The sequence below is a fragment of the Barbatula barbatula genome (assembly GCF_947034865.1).
Source record: "Barbatula barbatula genome assembly, chromosome: 18".
Classification (NCBI taxonomy): Eukaryota; Metazoa; Chordata; class Actinopteri; order Cypriniformes; family Nemacheilidae; genus Barbatula; species Barbatula barbatula.
Window position 1 is genome coordinate 2,699,941 of NC_136781.1, and position 25,337 is coordinate 2,725,277.

The 25,337-nt window shown below is 39.7% G+C and overlaps 1 protein-coding gene across 1 annotated transcript in view; it reads left to right on the forward strand.

Annotated features, from left to right (window-relative positions):
* Positions 1–3,121: 3,121 nt before the first annotated feature.
* Positions 3,122–25,337, forward strand: part of stox2b (storkhead box 2b) — a gene marked incomplete at both ends in the record, with an annotated part of 46,410 nt that continues 24,194 nt past the window's right edge. Inside the window, 2 exon segments of the mRNA XM_079480627.1 lie at positions 3,122–3,415; positions 3,417–3,450. Of these exon segments, the coding sequence (XP_079336753.1) occupies positions 3,122–3,415; positions 3,417–3,450 (328 nt within the window).

A 25,337-nucleotide genomic window follows, 5' to 3' on the forward strand; every position in this document is an offset into this window, starting at 1 on the left:
AAGCGGATTTTCAATTTCTTAAGCGATTATACATAAACAACACAAAATGAAAATATCTGTGGGTTAACTTTTGATGAATACTATATGATGAATTAATAATAATTGTCTTTACCGTCACTGAAACCAATATAAATTGTTGTGGAGTCAGCAGTCAGGTTTCACATCCCCCTGCAGGTTAATAACAAGCTCTTCATACTGAAGCATTACATTACACATCACCTGCAGCTATTATGACACAGAAGAAGCGAACAGCACAGCAGAGACGTGTTTACATGTCTGAGCCTGAGACAAACCTTCAAACTGACATCTCTAAATCATCTAGCTGTAATATATAGCCTATCGTATATGTGTTTGTAACCTGTGAGATGGCTCATTCCGGTCTAGCTGCTGTAATTGCTAGTATGGATGTTTTTTTAATACTGTGATGTGATGGGATAAAATGTTGGGAAACCACCTCAGTTAAACAAACAGTAATGTTGAGACACAATAGAACACAAATGGTGTCACAGTTGTGTGTATTAGTGTGGTGTATAGGTCAATCTGTTAGAGCATTATGAATCATTTAAAGAAATATCCTGGTTTTCTGAATGAACACTATAATGGAGATACCTTTAGAACAAATATTAGATTAGATTAGATTAGATTAGATTAGATTAGATTAGATTAGATTAGATTAGATTAGATTAGATTAGATTAGATTAGATTAGATTCAACTTTATTGTCATTACACATATACAAGTACAGTGTAACGAAATGTGGTTTAGGTCTAACCAGAAGTGCAACTAGCAAGTGCAGGATATACAGTGAATAAATACAGAATACAATATTAGAAAAATACTATACAGTAAGCATGGACTAAGAAAATACTTTACAGTAGGTATGTTCTGAGAATTTGACAGTAGATTTGTACTTTGAACAATATATTGAGCTGGCTATATACTAAGAGCAGAAATGTACAGGTGGCTATGAGCAGATCATAATTTAGACTAAACAGCAAGTGCATACATTATAGACAATAGCTATTACAATTGCAGTACAATAGATGAGTCGCTTTGTATGAGATAACACTTTGGTGTAGATTTCTAACCTATAAAAACTATACATTTAACATTTTTAACTAAACAAAAATGTTTGGATTACTCATTGGATTGGGGTAAAATGTGTACTATAGGACCAAAACTAACATTGACAAGCGAGCTTGTGGCCGGATACTTCCACTGCATTGGAAAACTGTAATTAAATGGAAAATAAACTCCATTTAAAATGTAAAACTTCACTGAGAGTTATTTCAAAGAAATTCTGTGACTTTCCCTTATATTAACAGAAGATATTTTTGCAGAATATATTGTGTGGAAAAAGGTTTGGCTGATACCTAATCAGTATTTAATAACAAACAAAGTTAAGGAGGTATCATTCAAATTAAAACATAATATATACCCCGTAAAACATGACTTTATTAAGTTTAAACGTGATATTGATGTTAATTGCACCTTTTGTGACAGTTGCCTTGAAACTGTGGTTCACTTATTCTGGCACTGCCCATTTACAAGACCATTTTGGCAAAATGTATGTGATCTTATCACAAGAAACATCGATGACCAATTTATGTTGTTTTGGAAACATATTTTATTTGGTCTTTGGGAGAACGGTAGAATCAAGCATAGTCAGGTTTATTTCATTTAATTTTATTCTTTTAATGGCAAAAATGTATGTTCACAAATGTAAATGTTCCTGTAAAAATCCCTGTTTTACTTCATTCAAGAAAGAAACTGAGCTCTATATTCATTCACTCTATGAAGCATAAAGCAATTAAAACATTGAAAATTTGTAAATGCTTTAATATTTTCATGTAAATTAACGATAGCCCCCAAATGTGCAAATCTTTATTATACGTATGTTGTACTTCATTGTATACAATAAATATGATCATTGTATCCTTAGTGGATGTGTCTGAGAGTGATACAAGGTATACATCTTGCTTTTGGAAACATTGGACCCGAGGACTGTATATTTTTTTATAAATGATACCCCATCGGTCTCACTCCCATATGTTGTTGTATTGTTTTGTATTTTTGTATTGTTTTGTACTGTATTTATATATATATATATATATATATATATATATATATATATATATATATATATATATATATATCCGTACTGTGTCGTCTCTATGGACCTTTGTGTCTTGAATAAAAAGTTGATCGATTGATATACAAGAATGTTTGTAAAGAATTATTTTTGTTGTTAATAAAAAATAAAACACTTCAGTGAGTCCATCTCGGTGTCGAGCGTGATGTGAACGCGCGCTTCCTTCGCCGTTAGGACAGGACAACAACAAAATACTCTTACATAAAATAATAAGAAATAATCTTCAGGTGGAAACACAAAACAATTTTATTAGGAGGACCTGTTAACAAATTCACCCTAAAAGAAATACTGACTACTAAACTCAACCTGCAACATCACACTTGAAGTGAGTAATTGTGTTCAATATCTCTTTTTCGTCGATAGAGGGCGCCACGTGCTACGTACGGGAGCTTCAAGGTAACAACCTGCTTCACACACGGTCGGTAAATCACACAGCCATCTCACGCGCCGGCCTGCAACCGCATCTCGACAAGAAAAAAACACGAGCAAACGCAATCCTCCCATTTTCATCCTGCGGACATTTCAATCCCGGCACCTTCGAATAATGATCACGGCATCCCGCATCTCCGCCGGAAGAGGATTCGGTTGTTTTCGCGGCGCTCGCGCCGATGTCTCCGGTGAAGGTGAGGAATGGATAATATGCGGCGAGAATAACGTGATCGTCGCTCCGTCAACATCTGGATTTTTACCTTAAAATGTCATCCAGCATCCATCCGGGCCTTTCGTTCTCAACGACGATAATGACATTTACCTCATATGTATCACCGTAATGCTCATTTTATTACAATAATTACATCACCTCACACAGACAGGTCAAATGAACTAACGCGCAAAAGCTCTTTTGTCTGGTCGCGGGTGCGCGCACTCGCTTGATCCGATCGATCGATCGATCAATCAATCAATCGCCTTATTTGCGCGTCGACGCGCGTGGAATGCGTTGAGTCTGACACGGGCATCTTCGCGAGGATCGATGGAGCCGTTCCTGCAGATCGCACCGCACTCGCTGGCCATCGTGCTGTCGCGCGTCGTGGCGGAGGACGCGCCCGGGGTGACGGAGAGCGAGGAGCCGCCGCACCATCACACCGGCTACGAGATATTCGCCGACTTTAAGTCACTGAACATGAAGTATTTCTGGAATAAGATGGTGGCGGATGCCATAGCCGAGGTCTTTTTCCTGGGCTGGATAGATGAACATGTGTTATTGATCCAGGGGAAGGAGGATCACCTGGAGGTGTTGAGAGAGGCTTGGATGAGGAGGTCCCTCAAAACCTCCGCAGGGCTTTGACATCAAATACCTCGGTGAGAATCGTTCATATGTTCTCAGTGCTAGCGATGCGCATTATGAATGCTAATCTGAATCTCTTTAACTAATAATGTACCATGGTAGTGCAATGGACATGATGAATGTAGAATTTGACGTGCAAAAGTTGGAGATTCATGATAATTCTTTGACAATTCACTGTTTTATTTATAGCAAACATAGTGTGTTTGTAGGGAAATACTATGGTCTCAATACAAGGTCATTTAAGGGAATACAAATGTAAATACAATAGGAATAAAATTTCTAAATTTCTCTTAAGGAGTTATTTGTGACCCTTGTTGTGTTGTAGTGTAATTGACACATGTAGTAATGTCATTTTTTTTAAATGTCATTGTGGTTTTGTGTGGTATCCTTTGTCGTACAATCTGATGTTATTGTCTTATACATTATTGGCCCTATAAATGTATTAGAGCTCACATGGTCCTGGAAAACCTAGTATTTTTTAAAAACGCCCAGGCCTTTTGTAAATGTACATTTTAGTTATATATAGCTGGTTGCAAATGGTTCTTTATGAGAGAAATGTGTTATATATAAGATGGTCCTCTACTGGAATCTATACCATTTCAGTGTTAAAAAAACTTGTAAGTTGAATGGCGGACTGTGCTGTGTCATTTATACATTTCTAGGAAACATGGGCGGCTTGTGACAGTGATGTCATCATGTGACGGGCACTTAAATCAATATTTCTATTCAATCTCTCTCTCTCTCTCTCTCTCTCTCTCTCTCTCTCTCTCTCTCTCTCTCTCGCTCTTTCTCTCTCTCTCTCTCTCTCTTCTCGCTCTTTCTCTCTCTCTCTATCTCTCTCTCTCTTCTCTCTCTCTCTCTCTCTCTTCTCTCTCTCTCTCTCTCTCGCTCTTTCTCTCTCTATCTCTCTCTATCTCTCTCTCTCTCTCTCTCTCTCTCTCTCTCTCTCTCTCTCTCTCTCTCCCTCTCTCTCCCTTCAGTTGTAAGATATTGGGAAATTTGATCACCTGTAACCTAAAACCTTCCTGAGATTGTGAAAGTAGAAGATGCATGTGGGTTGGTTTGGTTCTTAAAGGTCTTTTGTTTAGCATGGGGGTCAATGTTCTCTTTTTCTACGTTCTCGGTTTGTGGAGTAGATTTTGTGTAGTTTAACGTACGTGTTTTGTTGTCTAAAAACACTAGTGAATTGGAGTTTTTGTAGTTCTGTAACAGATTGACACAAGTCTGTCTTCACCTCTTCATCAGGGACCATCAATGTTCAGCTCCGTTATTCAGGTTAATTGGTGCAGAAAGCTACTGTCCCATATTCAGACCCATGGACACACGAGAACAGCAGCGTTCTTTATCCGAGCGCAGCCATTACTGCCACTGCTGTTCAGTAGTATTATGGGGATGGCTTTGTGTATTGAGGATTCTGGCTGTAGGCATCTCTCTCTCTCGCTCGCTGTCTCTCTCTCTCTCTCTCTCTCTCTCTCGCAGTTCTTTGCTCCTGGAGCTGTGCTGTATTTCTTCTCTGTAGTTGTATGTGTCTGTTTGTGTTGACATGTCTTGCAGAATTGCTGTTAGAAATATCATCCATTGATAGACACAAAAAATTCAATTTTGAAGGGCACATTTTTGAGTCATATAAGTGTTTTGTTTAGAGGTGTTTGATAAGGCCAGCATCACTATTGCGGTTGCGTATTTTAAGAAACCAATAACCATAACTTATAAATATTTGCATTGTGTATGTATTCCTAGTACTTCTCTAAGGCAGTGGTTTTCAAACCATGGGTCGCGACCCTCGGCTGGGTCGCGCAAATAAAAAAATGGGTCGCCAGGATGAAAACATTTTTATTTTTTTATTTTTTTTTTTATTTTAGAATAAAATTAATTTTTACTAAAATAATAAATTCAATTTTATTATACAGGAATAACGATAAAATACACTGAAAATACACTTAAAATTATTTAAATACAGGCAAAATAAGTCCATAAATCTAACACGGTGTCACCGGACCCTCTTAAATTGTGCGCAGTGTAGTTGACGCAGCCATTTTTCTGAGATGATGCAAATAGTTATTATCAATAGCATCAGCGTGACATTAGTAGCAAGTCTTTATGCTAAACATGAGCAAGTCAAGGCCAAAAAATACCATTTATGATTTTTTTAAAAGTAAAAGAGGGCCTGAGACCGAGACCTTTTCAAATGAAGGAGCTGAAAATGCCGTCAGCCGTCCATCCTTGTCTCCTGAAGCACAGCTCAGCACGAAAGACAGCGAGGGCGATGCACAGGAACAGCATAGCAGTTATGTCCCAGCGAAGAAAAAGCAGAAATCTGCAGCAAGGCCATATAAAGATGACTTCTTAAAGTTCGGATTTGTCAACTGTTCTGACGCATACCATGCTGCAATACCAATGTGTGTAATTTGCGGGGAAAAGTTAGCAAATGAAAGTTTAAAGCCAGCGAAGATGGAAAGACATTTAAGTACGCGCCATGCCGAGCTGGCGGACAAACCATTGACTTTTTTTCAGAGGAAGGCTCAAGAAATTCAGTCGTCAGCTCAGGTACTCAGCAGAAGCATAACTCACAATCACAAATTGCACCTGGCATCGTACAAAGTTGCATATCGTATTGCCAAAGAAAAAGCGCCACACACAATTGCAGAGAGATTAATATTGCCTGCTGCAATAGACATCGTTAATACAGTTCTGGATGAAAAGGCATCTGAAAAGCTAAAACTAATTCCTCTCAGTGACAATACGGTGTCACGACGAATTTGGGATATTGCCCAAAATTTGGAAAACCAGCTTATAGCAAGACTAAAGTCAGCAAAATATTTTGCTATTCAGCTGGACGAAAGCACGGATGTTTCATCAAGTGCTATGTTACTGGTTTATGTCCGTTACATTTGGCAAGGTGAATTAATTGAAGATCTTTTGTGCTGCCTAACGTTAACTTCGAGCACGTCAGGAGCTTGTATTTTTGAAGAGTTAAATGCCTTCATGACTAAATGCGGACTGGATTGGGCTAACTGCAAAGGCATCACCAGCGACGGCGCAGCCAACATGACTGGCAAAAATAGCGGAGTTGTCAGAAGAATTAAGGATGCAGCAGGACAGAACATTGTTTGGAATCATTGTTTTATTCATCGCGAAGCTTTAGCATCAAAAGGAATCCCACCGGAACTTGAAGTAGTGATGAAAGACATTATTAAAGTTGTGAACTTTATTAAAGGCAGTGCCCTTAATAGCCGACTTTTCGAGGCCTTGTGTACTGAAATGGGAGCCGAGCACAAACATTTACTCTTTCATACAGATGTGAGATGGTTGTCAAAGGGAAGGGCGATTTCCCGAGTGTACGAGTTGAGGGATGAAATACATGCTTTTCTTACTGAGAAGCTCTCACCTCTCGCAAACAAATTTCGTGATGAGAAATGGCTTTTAACCCTGTCTTATTTTGCCGACATATTTTCTGTTCTAAACGAACTGAACCTTAATTTGCAAGGACGGGAGGACAACATTTTCAGACACTGCGAACAAATTCAGGCTTTCCAAAAATCACTCGAACTCTGGCAGCTGCGACTCAAAACTGCAAGCTACTATATGTTTCCAACAATGATGAGGCACATTGAAGAAAATGATGTTTGCAAGAAATTGGTCACTAGTCTGACACGTCTCATTCAGTCACATCTGGATGCACTGATGGGTAGCTTCTGTCGCTACTTCCCCAAGGAGAAGTTTTGTGAATTAAAAGACAAGGAGTGGGTGAAAAATCCCTTTGACTTTGAAACTCCAGAATCAATCGCTAAACTGAATTTAACCTCCGAAGAAGAATCAGAAATGCTTCATCTTACTTGTGACAGCACGTTGAAGACTCGTCACAAAACGGTAAAATTGTCTTCGTTCTGGATCGGCCTTTCCACGGAGTATCCAATGCTGAGCAAAGCAAGCATTTTATTGCTACTACCCTTCACAACCACATATATGTGTGAAACTGGATTTTCAGTTTTGACCAAAATGAAGACGAGACAGCGAAACAAACTGAATGCTTCGCCGGACATGCGTGTTGCCCTTTCGTCTTGTGAACCAGCTTGGGAACAGATTGTGCAGAATAAGCAGGCCCACCCTTCTCATTAAGTAAGTTTTATAAACACATAGACACGCGCACATACTCATTATTTACCCCGGTCTCGCTCCGTAGGCTAATATATATGTGTAGCTATTATGTGTAAGCGCGTTTCTTTATACGTATACATATAAGAAATGCGCGCACAGGTAATTATATATTATATAATGTATATGGTGGGTCGCCAAATCTTTTTTGATTTTTTTTAGGGTCGCTCTTTAAAAAGTTTGAAAACCACTGCTCTAAGGTATTAAAAAATCTATACTAAAGACCTGGACATGGCTCTTGACTTGGGCCTGTAAGCAACATGTACCGCTAAGAACACCATAGCAATGCTCAAGCAACACTACATAACACCATATCACAAAAGTCTAAAAGCACCATTGCAACATTTAGTACACCTTAGCAACTGCTTGTAACATTGTAGCCTAGTTGCAGACATGGAAAGCGTAGCATTTCTTTATAAAATGTGAAAATTAAGTTTTTCTTTTACACTTTAAACTTGGCAAACTGATCTGCATCAAGCCTTGAGGGGGTAAAGTGTCCATCAGGGTTCTTTTCAGCGCACCAATGTCTGATGGCGTACTTCTTTAGCTCTGATAATGTTAGGGTATGCATTGAAGTTATGCTGATTATGCACTTTAAAATCTGCGTCCTTAAATCAGAAAACTTTCCAAATTGTACCGTGACTCAGTTTGGCATGTCCTAACAACAGAGCCTTGAAGAGAGTGCAAGAATGACACATTTCTCATTTGCCCATTGGGCTGAATGGCGGTTTTGTGGTCGTTTACCTGGGTGCATTTTTCTTCTCATGCCTCACAGGTGTGTGTCTGTGCAGGCCGGCTCTCAAGGTGGGAGGGAAAGGCCATGCACCCAGACTGCTCATGAATCTTACTGCAGTCTCAGATTATACAGAGCACTGATCCACAACCTATTTACTGAACTGAAATCTTAGGCCTGGCAATTATAAGAGAAACTAGACACCCCATGAAATGTAGGAGAGCATATTGGTGCTATACATTGAAATGTGATCGACACTTTATCAATGGAGTGCCTTTATTTATATGGGCTGCACTTTAGCGTTGAGATATACAATTCTCTCTCTCTCTCTCTCTCTCTCTCTCTCTCTCTCTCTCTCTCTCTCTCTCTAACCTATTCTGGGATGTTTCAACCAAAAATGCTAGCGTGTTGTTGAAATATAAACATTTTCTGGGTTAATTATACTCAACGGCTGGGTTTGTTCCTTTTAGATCCAATATTGGGGTCAAACGTAAAGTTTGTTTTATTATGATGTTATTGTCTTGATAGTTATGCACATTTTCCCTATGAATTCTTAATTGTAGGTCCAGATTTTTTGTCTTGGTTTTCAGTCCAAATCAGTTTTTCTCAATAGCTTATTTATCCTTACTTATTCCTGATGGTATAGCTGATAAGTACTATGCAGTCTCTCCACCCACAAAACGAATGTCACTTCTATTAAAACCACCTACTTTTAATAAGCAATATATGCATGAAGGGTGATGACGTACTACCTCTAAAATCAACCCACTAAGCCATCCGCTCTCTTAGCACTGAGGTAATTTGCCTCCAAGCAATAACGATATGTTTACTAAAAATAACATTGAAATTTTAGCGAACGAACAGAACTACAGCTGAGTAGTGGTGCAAAGGATCACAAAACTCACGGTTCGGATCATTTGACTGCTAAAATGATTTTACTCCATGATGAACAAACTGACAGTTTGGTCACATGCCAAAGTGCACGATCCATACCGATCAACACCAATCCGTTTCACCCCTACAGCGGACTGATCAAGCCTTGAGTAAGTGCAAAAGTTTACTTAGTTTTTTATATTTGTTGATGTAGCTTGAACAGTATAGCTTGAAGACTTCCCCTTTTGGGTTGTCAATGTGTGATGTGTCCTTGGATCATTTGACTCACGTCGTTGACTGAAATCCGAGGTGCATCTTGAGTGAAAACGTCATTGTTCCCTATGAACACCACGTGCGCCGGATGTAACTGATCTGACTGAGACAAAACACAGAAGTGATCATGCGTAGTCTACAAGACAATACGTTAATGTAAACCACGGCTGTGACATAAACTTAAAGCTTGTGGATGCCGACTTTGTTTCAACAGAAAAGTTTAAACATAAATGTGTCATTGTGGCGGTGACTGTTTGATATGAGTCGTTGTAGAGACAAAGGACAGTCACAAGGCTGAAAGATGCCAGAGTGCTGTTGTGTCGGCCATGGTCGCCCCAGCGGTGAGGTCATCATGATCTCATCCACTTAAGACAGATCAGCATGAGTTTAGCTTAGCAAAGCATTCATGTCATTGTGCACAGCTCCCCCTGATGGTGCAGTACTGATAAGATTGGTCAAGCGCTTTGCCCACTAATCTAAATCCTCCTTGCTTATAGCAAACTAACACATCCTATGATGGCAAATGTGGTAATGACTGGAGATTTACCTAAGAGGCTTCATGTATGGATGAAGTGATTCTTGCTTGCTGTTGGCTTGCGTATGAATGTATTTGGATGATGGAGATTGTCTTAACTGTAAAACCACACAAATCAAAATTGTTAAGTTGGTTTTGGAGAATTTGTAAATTTCCGACCTTTCAGGGCTGCGTTCCCCAAAAGCATCGTAAGCCTACGTTGATCGGAGTTAAATTGGTGACAATGGTTCTAAGATCAACTTAAGGTTACGAAGCTTTTGGGAAACGAAGCCCAGGTATTTTAAAGCAAGTATACAAAAAATAAACATTAAATACAAAAAATCACCTTATTTAGAGTTCACCAAAAACATCTGCCATTTATTTACCCTCATGTCATGTGAGACCAGTATATGTGGAACGCAAAAGAAGTCTTTTTTGTGGTTTTGTGTTCATACAATGGAGGTCAATTGGGGCCAAGTGTTTTTTGGTTACTGACATTCTTCAAAATACCTTCTTTTGTGTTCTACAATACAATTACATATATTTATAAACAGCAGAAAATCCCCCTTTGGTGGATTTAGTTATTCTAGGTGTTATCAAAAGTCCTGAGTTTTGAGATCTTAGAGAGCGTGATGGGTTGTAGTGTGATAGAAGCTCTGTTAGGTAGGTAGGGGCTAAACCCTTTAAGGCTTTATAAGTGATTAAAAGAACTTTAAAGTCAATACGATACTTAATGGGTAGCCAGTGAAGGGTTGATAACATTGGGGTTATGTGATGGTATTTTCTGGACCTATACCAATAGGACCAATAAAGTACAATACAGGTTTGGAATGACATGATCATGATCAAAGAATGTGCATTTTTTGGTGAGCTAACCCCCTTTAATATATCTTTTTTATATTATCTTGTAGAACAAATCAGAACTTCAAAGGAAATAAGTGCCAGAAATATTTAGATTAAATATTTACACAATCACAATCCAGACTAACGTATTTTCATTGAATATCCTGTTAATTCAGAAATGCATTGAATTACATGAAGAATTTGTGATGAAATAGGTCTCAAGTTGACTTTAATCCTAGCTGCTGTAGTACACCTCATCTGTCTCCACTAGAGGACAGAGTTTCGTTGCTCTTCAGTACCAGCGGTTTCAATAGAGAACTTGTTTTGTAAAGCTTGAACACCAGACGTCAAACTATCAATCCAGTAAATAACATTTAAAAGAATGTGATATGTATTTGGAATTTAATAATGCCACAATACTTCTTTGGTTCACAGTTTAAGCGCCTATTTTTGAAAAAGGTTGCGTTTTTGTTGGCAGATGTCTTCTTTAGATGCTTTAATCTCAATAAAAGACTTAATCCGAAGTGCCAAGAACAACACACATTTGCCGGTGGCTTTAATGTTTTTTACACAGCTGTCAGAAGGGACTTTTTTAGAGATTCACAGTCAAGAATCATTTACTGCATTATCAGTGTTAGATTTGTTCAGTCATGTTTGTTCATTCAGGCCTACAGCAAAACCTCTGGACTTTGACTGTATTTAATTACGTTTGGTTGATTTCAGGCCCTGCGTGTGTGCACACAGTTTTGTAGGTTTTTACATTCATTTTAACGTCGCTGTCAATTGATTAATGTCATTGAAAATCAATAACCATCCAGTGTGACCCAAATGAAACGGCAGATGTGAATATAGAGGAATCCACGCTGTGGTTATATTTGGTGTCTGTTTGTTAAAACACTGAGTAGCATCTTATTTGCAGGTGATGGTCCTTCATCCAGAGGGAAACGTCATTCAGGCATTCTGAAGTGAGTGCAGACACAGTTGGATCGTCAGGCTGAAATGCCTAGTGGAGTTGTGTATCATCCGCATAGCAGTGATAGGAAAAGCCATGTTTCCGAATGACAGAAGTCTATGGGGAACATGATATTTGTGACATCATCACGTGATGTCAGACCATATATAACAAGCATTATAGGAGACTGATGTGTAAAGTGTTGATAGTTTGCTTTTCTTTACCATTCTTAAGCTAAATCATTGTTGGACGTGGCGTCATGCTGTGGTTTGGATTTATTCTGCTATGCACAACATGAATCAAATTCAAGTGTGTTTGGCCATAACATGTATCTAATATCACCCCATGTTTTGAATGTCCCAAACTAGTTGAATGACTTTTAGAAAACTTAACATAACACATAAAAAGAGCTTTAAAATCGTCACAGTTTTCACCATTTTGCTGCTTTTAATATCGCCAGCATAAACCACTGCCATTGTTTGATATATCGCCCAGTCCTGAAAACTCATCTTTTCATCACAGTGCCACTCCGATGGCTTTCATTGGGTTCTTATGTCATCTGGAAGACATCCTGGGATCATTCCGTTAACTCCAGATCCGGGGACACCGGCCAAATGATGCCGGAACTCAATCTGAGGTCTTTTCTCACATAAGAAAAACAAAACCGCCGCTAAAAAAACCCTCTAAAATTCTTGGCTCTGCTTTCTTTGTTTTCATTTGCCTTGTGACCTAGAGTTATGCATGGGCGGCTCAGTCGGCTCTTGGCACTGGACTTTACGCATTCGCCCGCTCTCATTTTCTCTCTCTGTCTTTTGCTTTTCTTGAAGTCCAGGGTGGTCTCCGAATTAACTCACAGATTTAGATGCTGGTCAGAACAAAAGCTTTGCATAGTGTTTTATCATGAATTTTTTATATTTTTTTTAAAGATGTGTGAGTGGCTGTCGTGACCTGGCGTTAGGGTGCTTTGGGTGATTGCCTGGGCATTACTATGATGTTGCTGGGGTGTTCTGGGTGGTCAAGTCTTTGTAAAACAAAATTAAGCAGTTTCTCTGAAAAATCTACAAAAGGTTCATACATGTCGATGTAATTCTGCTCGAGTGATGTGTCTACGGAAATCATTTCTCCAGTGAGCGAACACTTAATCATCAGATTTTCATTTCTTCAATCCTTTTGTGCATCTTGGAAAATGATGATTATACAGTGATGACTATCACAACAATGACAGAATCTGTAGCCAGGATTTTCACCCTCATTAGATCAAATAATGTATATGAGAAGCTTTCCAGTTTGTTGAAACACACCACAGCCACAGACGCAAACATGAAAGCGTGTTATTCTAGCTGATTACAACAGCCGTTTTCCTCAGGACCATTTGCTCCCATTATCCTCTGTCACATGTGTAAGGAGTTAAAGGAACAGTTCACTTAAAAAAGATTTAGTATTTTCTTACTAAATTTCCAGTTCTTATTTATTTTCTGTGAAGGGCAATAGTAGATTTTTCTTAGTAGGAATGAAAATGAATTTATAATCTAAGGGGCCGTTTACACGAGACCGTTTTTAAGTGAAAGCGCAAAACAATTTATGCGATTTGGCTGTCCGTTTACATGGAAACGGCGTTTAAGGGGACTGATAACGCAAACTTCACTGTGAATGAGGAGAAATGCAGCGCTCTGTATTATGGTCTCTTTAGCGACGGAGGTCCGCCTTCCAATAAACCGTCAATCAACCATCACTCTTTACAAAGAATAGTCGTAATACAGCGTTTTAGTCATTTTTGCAGATCTGCGTAAACGTGGATTGTTTTAATAACGTTGTCGTGTGTACGTGAAACTTTTCAAAGCCGCAAAAGAAAAACTTATCCGTTTTTCATCGTGTAAACTTGGCCTAAGTAACAAAAACATTTCTGTAAAAAGTGTTTGATCTTTGGTATTTTGCGCAATCTAACATTGTATAGAAATTAGCTACTTTTATGTTTCACAGAAGAAAAAAATTATTTGTGTAAATAACTTTTTCTTCATTTATTGAACTGTAATGAAGAAGTTGACGTCTCAGCCGTCGTGCAGCCCATTTTAGGCTATATAGAACATTTTCTCTCATTTAAATGATTTCACATGTCCAAACCGTATTATCATAAAACCAGCCTGTGTTATTTTAAATCTGGCATTTATTTTCTTTTAATTTTATTCTATTCTGCCATTACAGTGTGTTATCCAAACTACACACAGCTGAGGTGAGATCGCCTTATTTCGACATGTCTGCTGTGAGTTACAACAAAGCTGGGACCCCTAAATCAACCCTGGATAGGAGTCTGGCCACGGACCCTGGGAATAAATTACTTGAATATTATATTGCTTAAATAATGATGAAGTTTCCTCGACGGGCAGCAGGCCAGTGCCCATATGCTACACTGCTGTGGAAACAGACAGACACACAGTGAAAGTGTTAGAGATCTCAAAATATTGATGACCATATGTCGGAGAGTCTGACTGTCGGTTTGAGAAAGAGGCAGAAGCGAAGACGTTTATGAATCCTTGGACACTGTTCATATTGGCCTTGCCGAACTCGGTATGGCGTTCTCATTAGGATATCGGCGATAAAACTTTCGGCACTGTTCTCACTGCTAAACCCCGAAAAGGCTTGGCGAGCAAAGTTACGAAGCCCGTAGAGAGACGCGATGTCTATAACTGCCAACCGAGTGCTTAACTCGTGCTGGTACCATGGAGAAGGTTTGGACTGAAGTCCTTGACAATGGGACCATGAAAGTAGAGCTCAGTATGTTTGAAGCCAGAATACATTGATTCTGCCTTGCACAAAGATGTTACGGTCATCTCTCGGTTATAAAATGGTCAGACTCATTCCCGGGCGCTTTGAAGAGCAGAGGGGTTTCCCTTTAATTGCACGGTTTTATAATAATAATAAAGTTCTCATGATGGATTCTGTTTGAAACGGCTTCTCCGAGCTCCCTAATGAAGCGACGCGGGGCGAGCGGGCGTTCAGTCTGTCCGACTGAAGCTGGCGTTAGTGTGCAGCCGACCTAGTTGCATAAATTCAGCAGCGCCTCTGAGCCAGAGTTCGAACTGAGTTCATCTCCACTTTTACAGCTATTGATCTTACTATCTGATCAGATGTCCTATTTTCGTTTCTCTGTATTTTTGTATGACCGTTTGGAAGGGATGGTTCACCCTAAAATGAAAATTCTTTCATCATTTACTCACCCTCGTGTTATTCCAAACCTCTATGATTTTCTTTCATCTGCAGACATTTTGAAGAACATTGGTAACCAAACAATACGTCCTAATGTGAGCAGCGGGGCTCTACACCTTGACTTAATATAGGGCCATGTATATTGGATTATAGAGTTGAGGGCCATGTCAAATTTGTGTTTACGGGAGGGAAAGGGTCGTAGGGACATCAAGGGTCATTGCGTGGGCTTAAATGTTCTGTATTTATATATCAAAGCACGACATGGACCTCAACATTTTTCAGTGTTTAATATAACATCCACAATGCATAACTTTCTCTTCTGTCCGTGCATTTAGAGGAAATATGATGCAAAACCAGCTCATTCTAGAGTGATCAAGGAGTTGATATCAGCAGCACATGAGCATTTGAAACCCTGAATTCCTGTGTTTATGTTCAGTACTCTTTTGTTTTTGCGCTAGCCTTAGCAATGCATGACGGTCCATGGGTTAGCCAGTTGAAACCGTGGTCTTTAACGGATGACAGTATGAGAAACACTATTTTTAGGGGTCAGCAATAGGTTGGAAATGGTCATAAGAGAGCTAACTTTGACCAACCTTGGAAAAAATGCTCTTTATATCTAGAATATGTTTAAAACTTTCTACTCAGGGATTTGTGCTTAAAACTGCCTTGTAAAACTAGTACACTGCTACTAGGCCAGCAGTAGTTCATTTGCTTTGAAACATTATTTCACATGACATGTACAGGACACAGATCAGTCTGCAGTCCCTCGAGATCCATGGAAATACTGCGATGATGAAAATGTTGAGCTCAGGTATCTAATGAGCGTTGAGGTTACTCATGTATGGTTTTGAGTTTTGGATTGAAGCCATTGAGTTGTGGTTTGGCAGAGGTCATTCGGCACTGGATATTTATTTCGTGGAGGGCCATAATTGCGTGCTGTGTGCTGAAATTAGGCTGTGGAAGAGAGTGTCCAGAGGACTGGCCTCATTGGCAGCAGTTTGTTACTGGCGCTTTATTCTTAGGTCATACTCACGGAGTGGATTCTAGAGTAAATTTAGCATTCTGCACACAATCTTAAAAGATTTCTTTACAAAACTATATTCAATATTTCTTTTAATTCGTTATCAATAATTAACGAAATCAATAATTTTTCACCTTTTCTGTGAAAATTTGAAATTACATTTGGTTACCCATACATTGCATTTCCTTGGGCGGTCCGCCCAGGTATATTAATGGCCGCCCAAGCTTATTTGGCGTCTCATTTTGTAATTTTTTATTCATCCGTGTAGGGCTGCAACAACGAATCGATAAAAATCGATTATTAAAAATGTTGGCAACGAATTTCATTATCGATTCGTTGTATCGCGCGACTAAAACGCGCGCCACATGTTTGAGTGGCGTGAGCGTGGCGTTTCTGTTGCGTGTCAGCTCTGTGGCGGCTGCGTCGTGTTTTCTGTATCTTTGCACACCAGCACCGTGCCTGACGCGGCGCTGGCGCGCTGCTGCTGCTAAAGGTGACATAGAGGGAGGCCGCCGACAGACAAGGGTCTTGTATTCACGACAAGTTTAAACTTTTTTCACATAACCTACACCTTCCAAAATCCGAAAAATGAGTAAGTAGTCTGTCTGTTTATTTAAATAACATTTCCAAATGTTTTGTAGCTTTATTACCTGATGTTGGACCGTCACTCAGATGACACACTAGACTACGTTGTTATTGTAGTGTGTCATATTTTCTTCCATTTTTAATCACATTGTTAAGAGCGTAAAAAACAAAAATAATTCAGTCACCAATACATTTTGGGGTTTAATACGAACCACAATTCGTATTAAGATGATTCTCAGATATGTTATTAAAGATGTAACGTAATCAATTGATGCACGAGTTTACTTTATGCAATATGTGTTTAAGATGGACATAAATTAATATTCCCATTCAATGCAATGTATCTTTTCATTGGATATAGCCTAAGCATTTTCTTGGAGGAAGATTTTATGGAAAAAAGTAGTTAATTGGAGTATTCATTTGCAACATTTTAGTAATAATATCTCATACTTAATAGGAATATTAATGTATAATTTATTTCAATATTCACTTGTTGTTTCTCCAAAAATGCATTATAAACATGATTTAAGTCCTGATGTTTTCTACAGTGGACATGTAAACCCCGTAACGTGTAGATGTTGGTTTAATGAAATTCAATTTGAAAATACGTTCAAATAAATGATGATTAGCTTTCAAACATCAAAATGGCATTCATTAATATGTATTCGTGTACAAAATTACATATAAACATCTTTTCCTATTCTATTTTGCCTGGAAACGCTTCCAACACGCTTGCGTGTCTCGTGAAAAATAGGCGTCGATTCAATTCCTAGCATGCACGCGTTTTCCGTGCGGCTCGTCTCACGCAGGCAGTGTGCAAGCTCTAACCTGTTAACATGGGAGCCGATTTAAAAACGGTCACGCCAGGCTTCTGAGACGCTCACGCCACGCATCTAGTGTGTCACAGGACTAAAAAAAGTTGATCGCGCCGCGCAGCATAGCGGAGAAAAAATAAATTAAAAAGGCAGAGCGGAGGTAGAGGAAAGACCATCAGAGAGACCCGAAAAAATTCCAGAAAAAAACAGCAAACCAATGAGAGGCTTCTTGATGGGAAATGCATCATGTAAACCACAGCCAGCTGTAATAATAATATAATAAGTAATAATAAAGCTTTTGAAATATGTTTTGCAATGTCAGTTCTATTTTTCAATAAAGGGTTGAAAATGAATGCTTTTAAAAATTTGTATCCGATTCATCGATTAATCGAACAAATAATCGACAGATTAATCGATTATTAAAATAATCGTTAGTTGCAGCTCTACATCCGTGATAATGACTGTATCTGTGATTGATCAACTAGTGGATAAACAGCGCTGAAACCAGGCCTTAGTCTTTTAAATGAGCAAGAAGAGACTGATTTCAGAACTGGTACTAGCACAGTTATTGCTCATTGGTTAAACAACACATGATACATATTACATGTGGCCTCCAACATCTTAAGAACATGCACCTCTTCTGATCAATGGTAACCACCAAATTGAAAAATATAGCCGGATACCTACACTCTGCACACAACCGATGTCTTGTAGTGCCCTCCCAAGTAGGGAATAAATATATCCCATGTACCTTCTCTGGATCTGTTCCACATTCAAGGAATGATCTGCCCATTGCTTCAAGATCAGCTGATTCTGCAGCCATCTTTAAGAATCGGCTGAAAACACATCTCTTCCGTCAGCACCTGACCAATTAGTTCAGACTTCTATCCCTTTTCTACTCTTTCTATCCTTAAAAAATAAATATATCTACACTCACCTAAAGGAGTATTAGGAACACCATACTAATACTGTGTTTTACGCCCTTTCGCCTTCAGAACTGCCTTAATTCTACGTGGCATTGTTTCAACAAGGTGCTGAAAGCATTCTCTCGAAATGTTGGCCCATATTGACAGGATAGCATCTTGCAGTTGATGGAGACTTGTGGGATGCACATCCAGGGCACAGAATCTCGTTCCACCACATCCCAAAGATGCTCTATTGGGTTGAGATCCGGTGACTGTGGGGGCCATTTTTGTACAGTGAACTCATAGCCATGTTCAAGAAACCAATTTGAAATTATTAGAGCTTTGTGACATTATCCTGCTGGAAGTAGCCATCAGAGCATGGGTACATGGTGGTCATAAAGGGATGGACATGGTCAGAAACAATGCTCAGGTAGGCCGTGGCATTTAAACGATGCCCAATTGGCACTAAGGGGCCTAAAGTGTGCCAAGAAAACATCCCCCACACCATTACACCACCACCACCAGCCTGCACAGTGGTAACAAGGCATGATGGATCCATGTTCTCATTCGGTTTACGCCAAATTCTGACTCTACCATCTGAATGTCTCAACAAAAATCGAGACTCATCAGACCAGGCAACATTTTTCCAGTCTTCAACTGTACAATTTTGGTGAGTTCGTGCAAATGTTTGAATCTTTTTCCTATTTCTGGTGGAGATGAGTGGTACCCGGTGGGGTCTTCTTCTGTTGTAGCCCATCCGCCTCAATGTTGTACCCACCCCTAATTGCATTGAAGCAACTGCCATGTGATTGGTTGATTAGATAATTGCATTAATGAGATATTGAACAGGTGTTCCTAATAATCCTTTAGGTGAGTGTATATATGATATTACAGATATTAAGCTTTGTATACCGTGGTGGTCTATATGATACCAGTTTTACTGCGCTTATGATTTTTGTTGTCCTTATGTTATGCCAATTGCTTCCTTGCTTTAACAGATAAACAGTCTGTGGATCATGAGAATATTTAATCTATAGTATGTCAAGATCCATTACTCCATTACTAAATGAAGTGCAGACAGCAAACGATGATAATGCAAACTATCTAAAATGGACCCATGTACACAAACATTGCAGGTTAGATACATTAATGCATTTGGCTGACGCTTTATCCAAAGCAAGTATGTGTGTAGAGTTTCTTGATGAATTGTGAAGGACCACCGATAGCATTCTAGGTTTATCAGGTTTGTGTTGGGATTGTGGGATTGTTGCAGGTGTAAAGCGGTGAGAACAGTTAGAAAACGTTAAACTTAAATGCTGGGCAGAAAGCCAAGATTGTGACGGTCTGTAATAAGTTAGGAGCTCGTAAACATGGCAGGCCGTAAAGATTATAGTGGATTCAGGGCTTAAATCACATCATTCCATTTTACGGTTTTGTACTGAAATTGCAAATAAGATCTGCATGTTTCATAGAAATGTTTTAATTCACGCTGTATAAATACTTCGGAAATTATGTTTTTGCATTTTTCCAATGCATAATGCAGATTTTATCAGAATGTATCAAACGCAATCATGAACCACTAACACAACCTCTCTTGCTGTAGACCTCCATCGCCGCAGACCTCAGGCATTTTGTTTGGTATTGAACAGATTTCTTTCTTCACCCGTGGACGTGTGCTGTTGGGCATTAGAAACTACCAAACCGCTTTACAAAACACTTTACTAAGGACCTGAGGAGTTGAATCAGGTGACATGAATCAGAATAAACAATCGATTGGTAGCAGAATTTTTTACATTGTGGCTCAAGGCCTGTGGTACATTTTATGTGCGTTATTCTGCATGTTTGGGCTTGTGTCAAAATAACAGCCTTCAGGAAAAAAAAGAAGTTGAGCCTAAGAAAGAGTTGTCCAATTGTTTTATTAAGATTTTTAGAGTGATTTGTGGAATTTTTGGAGGTTGAACCGCCTAAACACAGGCAAGCACAGCTGTTGAGCGCTTTCTGACACTCTGTAATGGAGGCGTGTTTAGGATTGTTTGGCATGGGAGTATCAGTTTGCTTTTTGCGGTACGGACAACAGAGTGGTTGGGAGACGGATCTTGTGGTGATATTGAAGAAAAAGCATGGTGTGAGAGAGAAAACACAGTTGGGTTAGAAAGGATGGGGGTGCAGGGGTGGTAATTCACAACACGTTTTTCTCAGACATGGGGGGTCTGACATGACATGGAGTAGACTGACAAGTGTGTATACACAATATGCAAGTTATAGTTTATTTCTATATTTTTGTTTCTGTATATGTTTATAAAACTTGTCGATTTTCAATCTATTGTCAAGGAATGTAGGGAACTGCTTGCAAGAATACTTTACATTTTAACTGTTTGTATATATAATGACTTAAGGTTTTCTTAACTCTCAAGAAGTTATTTTAAAAGTTTTCTCAAGTAATTTTTAAGACGCCAACCCCTCCATCCCATGGGTCGTTCTACGGCAGGCTGCGTTTCGCTTCATTGACACCCTCCAGGGGTCATGCTGTCAGCTTTCTCTGGAAGGAGAGGCGTGTACTCCGTGGGCCTTCATTTGCATTCCTGTCATCACTGGCGGTCCTGACATAACACAGCCTGAAATATGACCAACAGCAGACCAGAATAACATGAACTCGGACCCATAAAGCTGGCACTTGAGCGTGGCCCGAATATAACCGTGCCAAGCCTGGACGTGAAAAGCATCACCGCGGCCCGAACCGGCCGTGGAGAAAGAGAGGAATTAATCCTTATGTATGAAATGGCTGCATATGCTTTTCCAGTTTGGAAACCGCAAAATAATTCAGCATGCTGCTTGTTTACAGAATGTTAAACCAGCAAATCTAAAACATGCATTTATATATTTGTCAGATGCTTTAACCAAAGTCATACATTCTTTCAATACAGGTGTTCCCGGGGTATCTAACCTGCGATATTGGCTAGGGAAATGTTCTCCCAAAGCTTCAGTGGTTTGATAGATTTCGTACCTTTAAACTTTTGTGAAAGTTGTTAACAGCATTTTCCAAGACTCCTGCAAAGCTCTCCGTGATTTGTTAGGAGCTCTGTAACCCAACACTGCAAAACATCAGCGCTCATCCAAACCATTTCCCAAACACAAACGAGTTTGAATGGCTTTCCTTTTGGAATAACATTTTAGATTGAATCGTATAAGATATTAGTATTATTATTTGTAATTTCAATTGTCATATCATATATTTTCTTGTGGTTGTTTCATCTCGCGGCGTCCTCTTTTGTTTTCTTTCATAAAGATTATTTTATACTTGGTCAAAGATTAGGCCAGGTTGTTTGCACATAGTTTTGGCCATAGACTGTTGATCATAATAAAGGGGTGACCTTTATCCTCTGGCTTATTGGAAAGGCATTAGTTTCTCGCTGTTCAGTTGGCTGGGCACAGAGGACCGTCCTCTCTCTGATTAATGATCTGCCCCGAGGAGCTGAGCGAGATGAAGAGAAGCCTAGTTAAATACAACTCACTAAAAAACTACAACTAGAGCCAAATAATACTGGAACAAATGACACGTGGTGCTTTTAGTAGCTCCTGTATTAATGGTCATTTGTACGTCTAAAGAACTCGGGAGCAAGTATGTTTAAGTATCAATTTCTTAGAAAAATATCTAGGTAGACAAATAAGGATATTGTTGAGATACAGTTTGAGAATAGAGCTGTAAAATGAATGTATCTTATAGCTCAAATAAGGAAGTCATATTGAACTCTCTTTGCACGGTATCTTTTTGGTTTAAACACAGTTTAACTCAATTTAAGAGGCCTCTGTATACCAAACGGTTGAACATTGTTTTGGCAACTCTATGCTAAGGGCATGGGTTCGGTCCCAGGAAATGTCTGGAATAATAACAATGTATACTCCAAATGCACTGTTAACCACTTGGGATAAAGGTATCTGCCAAATGCATGCAGTTTTTGCAATTAAATATTTTGTAAAATAATTGTTAAACCTTTTTTCTTATATGCTAACTCTGTAAAATACTAAAACAAATCCATACATATTTACAACAGGGAAGCAATATGACAGACAATATTTAGTCTGTTAGTGAGATTTATGGTAAAAAAGAGGAAATAATCCATTTGCCTTATTGTCAAATAAATTATTTCTTATTTAGTCTGGGGTGAATACGTCATTTTTATCAGCAGACAAAGTATAACGTTTTTTAAAGGATTTCTGTGGTCTCCATATTCCTCAGTGTCACTTACAAAATAAATACAATGTGCTTATGAAAGAGAGAGAGTATCTGTCGCATTGTCTCTCTCTCGCGCTGCCATCGGTTGATTGGCTACGTTAACAAACATCGGCGCAATTGCGCTCCTGTCAGCAGAGGAAGACGGTGAGGACAGCACAGCTGAGCGAGAGAGAAAAGAGAGCGAGCGTTTGAAGGAGGGAGAACTCCATTCACCATCCCGCACTGCTCACCGAACCCCCATTCCCACTTAGGCTGCCGTGCGGCGAACGCTATGAATGCGTTCCAGAGGAATTTTCCTGCAGCTGGTGCTTCGACCGCCACGAGTGAGTGGGAATTGAATTGAAAGTGGGCGAATGACTCTGCCTGACGGGAGGAGGGATTTCAGAAGGAAAAAAACAAACGAGAGGGAAATATATTCTTTGGAGCAGCACAGGGAGTTTGGATAGCAGTGCAGGCTGTAGCTCTTTTGTCATGTGCTCCCTGTTGATAAGAGACACGTCTCTCCTCGCACGCTTTTGGCTACGATGGGTTGACTGACTCGGGAGCTTGCGTGTGTAAATACAGGGATGCGGTATCATTGGCTGGGCAGGTTGCCAGACTGCTAGAGCGATCGCCCTGAAGGTTTTCTTGCGAGAAGCGCACCCTGACTGGATCAACGAGTCTAGAGACGGACAGCTCCTCCATAAGCATTAGCGTGTGTAGACGAAAGTGAGGAGGTGTGTTGTGGTGTTCCTCAGCTCTGCATGAGTGCCGTCCAGATGTGAAATTGTATGCATTAATGTTTATCTTTGTCCCACAAGTGATGAAGGCATCAGAGATCCGCTCAGATTTGTTCACACGGTCCTCTCTCCCAGCACACTCCTGCAGAACATCAGGACGTCTCCGTCAGTTGTTTTTCTGGTTTTGTAGGATTTGAATCTGAGAGGAGGGGGCACTTGGATCTTCTGTACTTGATTTCTGCATGGTTAACAGACCCCTGCCCTGCACACGACAAGAGCGTCTTCTACTTGCCCTCCTCCGTGGTTCTTCGCTTTTCAAACTCTCATTTGTTTTTGGAGGGATCTTTTGTCTGTGGTTCAGCACTAGTGGACTGAAGCTCAGCTGAATTGATCTTTTGTCTGAATCTAGGGTTCTTCTCACGGTGCAAAAACCCTTCACCCCACCGCTCTGACCCCTCCGCATCCCCCTCCTATATCTCTCCCCAGCGCGTCTCATCGCCCCCCTTTACTCCCACGCACCTCCTCGTCTTCCATCCACATGTCGCTGAAATCGCAGAGCATGTGAGCATATGTGCCTCACTTTGCACGTGAAGCCAGAAAGTATACACCAGGATTAGGAAGGTGATGCATCGGTGCATGCATCTGCGACCCACGGATCGGACTAACAGAAGAGAGTGGTGAAACGGTGACATGTCCGAATCGTAATCGCGTTGGTGATATCGCAGGTGTTGCGTGCGCTGCGTTTTTCCGGGCTCACGATGAAAAAAACACGCAGTACCACACTCCAGAGGGCATGGCCCAGTTCTGAGTTCTCGGACCGGGCTTCGGAGCGCAACCGGTCACGGAGCGAGAAAGACTACAGACTACATAAACACTACCCTAAACAGTTCTTCTCTTACACCCCCAGAGGATTCATGATAACAGGTCAGTCTGAACAAGTGAAGCCTTATTAGTTTGTGATTTTTAAGCCCGACTGTATTTTTTCATCAATCTAATCCCACTCGTTCTGTTTCCGAGCTCGTGCAGAAATTGTAGTGAAGCGGTGATTTTTAATCCAGCCGTTGAGATGATTATGTCTGTTGTAAGAGATGCAGGTCATCTATATGATGATTATGTCTGTTGTAAGAGATGCAGGTCATCTATTTTTAGTTTTCACTCAACACTTTCTGAACATTGTGTTGCGTGAGCGCAGGCTGGGTGTTGTTGGGTCTGGAGCTCGTGCAAAGTAGCCACTCCACTTTTTAAGGACAGTGATAAACAAGACTAGATTTGGAATCCATTTGAGAGTTTAATGTCCTGCACAAATCATGCTTGAGTCTGGATGTGTATTATTTTAAAGCTTATTATTCATAGTTCCATTTAAAATAAATACTTGAATGCTGGAACCAAATGATGTTTTGTGACATGTGGTTAACATGCATACAGTGAGTTTATAGTAAGCCGTAAAAAAAATTAAGAATTGAAATATGTTACCACATATGCAAATATGCTTTGTTTGTCTAGTATTATTTTTAACATTATACGTTATAATATTAATCTGTTTAAAATCATCAATGAAACTATTCTGGAACCTACATTTTTCAAAGAAATTGGTTTCATAACTAGGATTGTGACATTTGTCATGATTCTCATGCCTATTGTTTAATATGCAGAGACCAATGTTTAATATGCAGTATCACAATTAAGCTATGTTTATCACGTGGGCTCCGACCGTGATAGTTTATGAATCTTGACTGGTAACATCTCATATTTTGATGTGTTCATTAAGGTTTGCTGTTTGGTGTCATTATACAACATCACTGCAGACAGATTCCAGACCTAAACTCGAGTCCTGAAACAGCAGTGCACTCCCATTAAAATATACTCTTATTACCTCTATGCCAGATCCCCCATTACTGCTGCCCTCCTCCATGTTAACAAGAGATTTAAGAGGCGGCGAGTGTGGATACCTCCTATCCCTATTCCGTTAGCTTAAGTCTGTGAATAGACCTTCTTGCTCGCACAGTGTTGCTAACAATAGGAACCCTGAAGTTAGTATCTGGAACCCAGTAATATTAGTTGGTGAATCGTGGTCC